At 52.8% G+C, this 6,000-nt stretch overlaps 1 protein-coding gene across 1 annotated transcript in view; it reads right to left on the minus strand.

Moving 5' to 3' along the window:
* The window catches only part of PTH1R (parathyroid hormone 1 receptor), a 90,666-nt gene extending 87,753 nt beyond the window's left edge, over positions 1-2,913 (minus strand). The window contains exon 1 of the mRNA XM_036406812.2: positions 2,839-2,913. Coding sequence (XP_036262705.1) covers positions 2,839-2,913 — 75 coding nt within the window. The remainder of the gene's footprint in view (positions 1-2,838) is intronic.
* Positions 2,914-6,000: the final 3,087 nt, after the last annotated feature.

The raw sequence follows: 6,000 nt of genomic DNA on the forward strand, positions 1-6,000 counted from the left end.
CCGGGAATGCCAGCGCCGGCTTTGGGACACTCCTGGCTCTGCCCCACCCGGGCATCCCGGAGCTGCAGAGATCCGGCGATCCCGGCCCGCATTCCCAAGGCTCAGCCGGGAATTGTGCCCTGGAGCCGCCTCTGGCTGCGGGAATCTCCCGATCCACGCCCGCGGCTGAGCCCGGCTCTGCTGTGCCCGAGCGGGAAAAGCTCGGGAGCGCTTTAAGCTCAGCCCAGAGCCTGAATTAAATCTCTGCATCCCCATCCATCCTTGGGTTTTTCCTCGCAGCTCCTAGGAAAGGGAAAATTTACGGCGGCAGCAGCTCCCTCAGAGCCGAGTATCAAACATATTTATGGCCCTCCCATAAACAACAACAACAGCAACAATGCATTTTATAATAAATAACAACAACATTTATAATAAATATTAATAACGCGTTTTATAACAATAAATAATAATAACCAATTTTAGAATAAATCCGTAAAATCTCTCCCTGCTGTCCACCCTGGATCCCAGCCCCTCTTTCCAAAGTCCCTTTAAAATTCCATTTAGCTGGAAAAAGAAGCAACGACTCCAGCAAAACCCAGGCTTTAGGGGATTCTTGGACAGGGCTGACATCATCCTGCCTGAGGGGGACACTCGGGATCTCTGCAGCTCCCGGACTGTCAGGATGGATTCAGGAACCCTCTGGGAATTCCTTTTGCTGTCAAGAGCGGTTGGGAAAGCAAGGGAAGGGTCTAAAACAGGGATTTAAGCCTGGCCTAACTAAACCAAGCAGGGTTTGGAGCAGCAGGACCTGAAAGCAGCAAAACTCCGAGTTGGGAAGGATCCATGGGATCGGCAAATCCAGGTCCAGGAGGGGTTTTAGGGAATCTCTTGCGCTTTCCCAGCAAATCCCATGGATTTCTCAGCACTCTGGGATTTGGGAAGAGCTCATTCCCGATTTTTGCCAGGTCCAGCTCGCCCTGAGCCGGTGCCGGGGACATGGGGGCACCTCCCAGCTCATCCCTTGGGATGGAACGGATCTCTTGGGATGGGGGATCCCAAAGAAATCCCACCGTGAATTCCTGATACTGGGAGATACTGGGAGAGGGGAGTGAGCCAGGAATGGGAATAATGGGAATAAAGGGAATGGGAATAATGGGAATAATGGGAATAGGAACAGGAATGGGAAGAGGAACGGGAATGGGAATAATGGGAGTGGGAATAGTGGGAATGGGAACAGGAACGGGAATAATGGGAATGGGAATGGGAACAGGAATGAGAATAATGGGAATAATGGGAATAATGGAACTGGGAGATGCAGCCGTGCCCAGGGTTTTTTTTGCATCCTGAAATTTCCCCAGCTCCAGCCTGGCTGGTTCCCAATCCTGATTTTCCCAGTCCCAGAGCAGCAGGAATTGCAGGAATCCTGGAGCAGGGGGCAGCAGGTGCTGCAGGACCTGGACACGGCCCCAGAGTCAGGAGATGCTGATCCAGCCCTGGAGTTTGGGGAAAAGCCTCATCCATCCCTGGAATCCCAACAAATCTCCAAGCGGTTCTCCTGATTTCCCCAATTTTCTTGGGATTTTGGGAGGTTTCACCACACGTCGAGCAGGGATGGGCTCACACAGGGATGGTTTTCCAAGGGGCTGTTCCGTCTCATTTAGTGAGGAGAAATTTCCCCTCTGGAAAATCTGGAAAACCCCCCCAGCTCTGCACAAGATTCCAAACTACCAAATCCAGGGATAAGGCCCAGGCTGGTGGATCCTGGAGGGTCAGGAAGGACCTGACTGGAGACAGAGTGATCCTGATCCCAAATCCCAATCCCAAATCCCATTTCCATCCCTCCTGGAGGGCAGATCCCACTTCCCATGGGTGTCCTGGCTCCCTCCTGGAAAACGCTGGGAAATGGGAGCAGCAGGGAGAATCCCAGGGATGGGGAAAGCCAGGAGAGCTCCTGTCACAGGGAATCCCAGCACTGGCTCCACATCCAGGGGCTGATTCCTGAGGAAATGTCCCTTCCCTGCTTCCTGGAGCTTTTGGAGCTGCAGGTCTCACACCATTTCCCAGTTTGGATGGATTTATCCCAGTTTTCCAGCCCTGGAAATCCTGGTGTGTGCAGGAAGGGGTGGAAAGTGCCAAGGAGCAAAGGGTCCCTACAAGTTCTCTGTTTTTCCCAAATTTAATTCCGAAGGAGAGGCTCAGTTTCACTGGGATTTGCAGGGAAAGGAGAATTGGGAATGAAATTGGCTTGGAGGGGGTGGAGAGGAAGGGAAGGGAAAGGGAGGAGGAAGAAGGAGAAGAGGAAGGGAAAGGGAAAGGAAGAAGGAAAAGAGGAAGGGAAGCAAAAGGGAAAGGTGGAGGAGAGGGGAAAAGGGAAGGGAAAGAGGAAGAGAAAAAGTGAAGGGAAAGGAAAAGGAAGAAATGAAAAGGAAAAAAATGAAAGGAAAAGGAATAGGGAAAAATAAGAGAAGAAAAAGAGAAAAAATGAAAGAGAAATTAAAAAAATAAAAGCAGAATAAAAATTAAAAAGGAAAAGAAAAAAAGAAATAAAAATATGAAAAAGGAAGCCAAGTTGTCCTTTCTCCACAGGCAGATCCCGAAATCCTGCCCCAGACGCTGTCCCAGATCCCTGTCAAAGCTCGCACGTCCTGCCCGCAGCTTCCCAAGCGATCCCAACTCCCGGGAAGCAGCACAGACATTTTCACTGCGGCGCCAGCGGATCCCAACAACCCCAAAACAGCTTTTTAATCCTTCACCCCCTCATCTATCCCTCCTGGCGGCCGGATCCGCGCGGATCCTCCGGGAAAAAAACCACGGGGAAAAGAAAAACACGGAAAAATAAAGGAAAAAAGCGGGACTCACCAGCGCGTAGACGGAGCTGAGCACGGAGCAGCAGAGGATCAAACCCAGGCTGGGATACACCAGATATGATCCCATATCCAAGGGGCTGCTTCCAGCATCCAGCCCCGCGCAGGGAAGCGGGAGGAGGAGGCGAGCTCGGAATTCCAGCGGCGCGGGTTTCTCCTCGCCCTCCCGGATCCGCGAAAGGGATTTTGTTCCTCCGGCTCCCCAGCTTTTCAGCCCGAGAGGCACATGACGAGAGATCCCGGGGTTTTTCCTCGCTTTCTCATGGCTGGAGTGGCGGGCAGCTCCCGAAATCCCGCGGCGGAGCCCATGGATGGGGAGAGGCGGCGGGGGCGCTCAGCGCCGCGGCTCCCGGTGCCGCTGGATCATCTGGGACAGGGCTGGGGAATCGCATCCATATGGGCCCGGCTGCGCCTCGGGATCCCGGCTCGCTGCGGCTCCGGGAAGTTCAAATCATTTCTTTGTCAAACGCAAACACGGAGAGGGCAGCGGGAGAGGGAGGGAAGGAGGGAAGGAGGGAGGGAAGGAGGGAGGGAGCAGGGAGAGGGCTGGAAGGGGTGGGAGATGCCAGAGGGAGGGGGAACCTTTAACCACCGCTTTATTTTTAGCCGCAGTAATTTTATCTTTTCGCTCGCCGAGGGGACAAAAAACCCCAAACTCTCCCCCTCACGCTCTCCGTCTCTTTTATTTTTGGGGGGGTTTTGCGCTTTTTTTGTCCTTTTTTTTTTTCTTTTTTTTTTTGCCTCTCCTTGTCTCTGCCGCACGCAAACAGATCCCAAATTTCCCAAAAGCCCCAAAAGTTGGGAATGTTTTCCCTGCGCAGTTGCCTTTGGGGCAGCGGCGGCACTGGGGGGGTTTTGCCTGGCTGTCCCGCAAAGCTGGTTCTGCCAGACACGGAATTCGGGAAAAAAATCGGGAATTTTGGGCTTCTCTCTCCCTCTCTCTGCCTCCAAGGAGCTGCAGTTTGGAAAAGCCGATTGCAAACGTTGGGCTGAAAATTCCCGTCCCCTCCTTCCACCCCTTTCCCGTCCTTTATTTTAGGGGTTTTGGTGTTTTTTTAAAAAATTTATCCCCCCGGAGCAAAAGCGCTTTGCCCTCACTCCGAAATTCCCTGAAATCCTCGGGATTTGGGGTTATTTTTATTTCGGGAATTATTTTTTTTTTCCACCCACATGGGCGCAGAGTTCTCCGGGAGATCCCAGGATCCCTGAAAACCGGGAAAAGGCTTTGGAGCTGCCGGGATTGGCCCAAGCTGAGCCTCGCCCGATCCCATCCCGCTGCTCCCCCCTTCTCCCAGCCTGGATTTCTCCAGCATTCCCAACTTCCAGGGCTGGGATATCACTCCCAGCTCAGCCGGGAGCTTTCATTCATAAAACTCCGCTGCGGGAAAAAAAAAAATTAAAAAAAAAATTAAAAAATTCCAACCCACCCGCTCTTCCCCCAGAGCGAGCTGCGGAATGGGGTGTGTGGGGGGGGGAATTATTTGGGAATTATTTGGGAATTGCGGCGGGATCCAGCGTTCCCGGCTCGTTTTTCCCGGCTGGGAGGAGGAGAAGCGAGGCTGGGAAAGGGTTACAGACCCTGCCAGGGATGCACCACGCGGGCAAACACAGAGAGGCGCCGGGCTCGGGGCTGACTCACTCCGCTTTAAAAATCAAACTCGGAGGGATCTTTTTTGTTGTCGTGTTTTGGTTTTTTTTTTTTCCCCCCCTTTTTTCTCCCCTTTATTTCCCGCTTTTTTTTTCGCCGATATGTAGGAGCTGAGGAGCGAAAAATTCCAATCTCTCCTCTCTCGGGGAGCAGACGGTAAAAACATCAAAATTTCGCTGCGAGCATTTTCTGGGTTATTTTTTTTTTTTTGGAAAGCCGAAAAAAAAAAGAAAAAAAAAAAAAAAAGAAAAGCGACAGAGAGCGAAAAAAAAAAAGAAAAAGGAAAAAAATAAAAAGAAACCCCAAACTCTCTGCTTGCTCGGGTTGGGTTTTTTTTTTTTTAATTCCCGTTTTTTTTTTTTTTTTCCCCAGCTCCATGGCCGTGAATGGGAGCCTTGAGCTGGGTTTATGAAAGGCTCTTTCCAAGCGAAGGTAGAGTTGGGCTTCCTGTGAGAGGGAGCGAGGGGAACGGATAAAAAAAGGGCCGCTCTTGGTGCGATCCCTGCCTCCTCCTCTTCCTCCGCCTCCTTCTCCGCCTTCCCCGGGCCTGGAATCCCAAAGGATCTCCCGGGCTGCGGGGGGATCGCACCGGGGTGAAGCCCCCAGTTCCCGATGGGGATTGCCGAGGATCCAGGGCACAGGGGTTGGGAATGAAGGGGGGAGGGGCTCTGAATTCGCCCTATCGCATCCCATGGATCCCATCCCACTGCATCCCATCCCACTGCATCCCATGGATCCCATCCCACTGCATCCCATCCCACTGCATCACTGCATCCCATGGATCCCATCCCACTGCATCCCATCCCACTGCATCCCATGGATCCCATCCCACTGCATCCCATCCCACTGCATCCCATGGATCCCATCCCACTGCATCCCATCCCATTGCATCCCATGGATCCCATCCCACTGCATCCCATGGATCCCACTGCATCCCATGGATCCTACTGCATCCCATGGATCCCATCCCACTGTATCCCATCCCATTGCATCCCATGGATCCCATCCCATTGCATCCCATGGATCCCATCCCACTGCATCCCATGGATCCCACTGCATCCCATGGATCCCACTGCATCCCATGGATCCCATCCCACTGCATCCCATCCCATTGCATCCCATGGATCCCATCCCATGGATCCCACTGCATCCCACTGTATTCCATTGCATCTCATCCCATGGATCCCATCCCATTGCACCCCATCTCATTGCAGTTCATCCCATGGATTCCATCCTAATGCATCCCATCTCATTGCAGTCCATCCCATCCCATCCCATGGATCCCATCCCATCCCATCCCATGGATCCCATCCCATGGATCCCATCCTACTGCATCCCATTCCATCCCATCCCATCCCATGGATCCCATCCCATCCCATCCCATTCCATCCCATTGCATCCCATCCCATCCCATGGATCCCATCCCATCCCATCCCATTGCATCCCATGCCATCCCATTGCATCCCATCCCATCCCATCCCATCCTATCCCATCCCATCCCATCCTATT

This window comes from Molothrus ater, chromosome 1 (genome assembly GCF_012460135.2).
Source record: "Molothrus ater isolate BHLD 08-10-18 breed brown headed cowbird chromosome 1, BPBGC_Mater_1.1, whole genome shotgun sequence".
NCBI lineage: Eukaryota > Metazoa > Chordata > Aves > Passeriformes > Icteridae > Molothrus > Molothrus ater.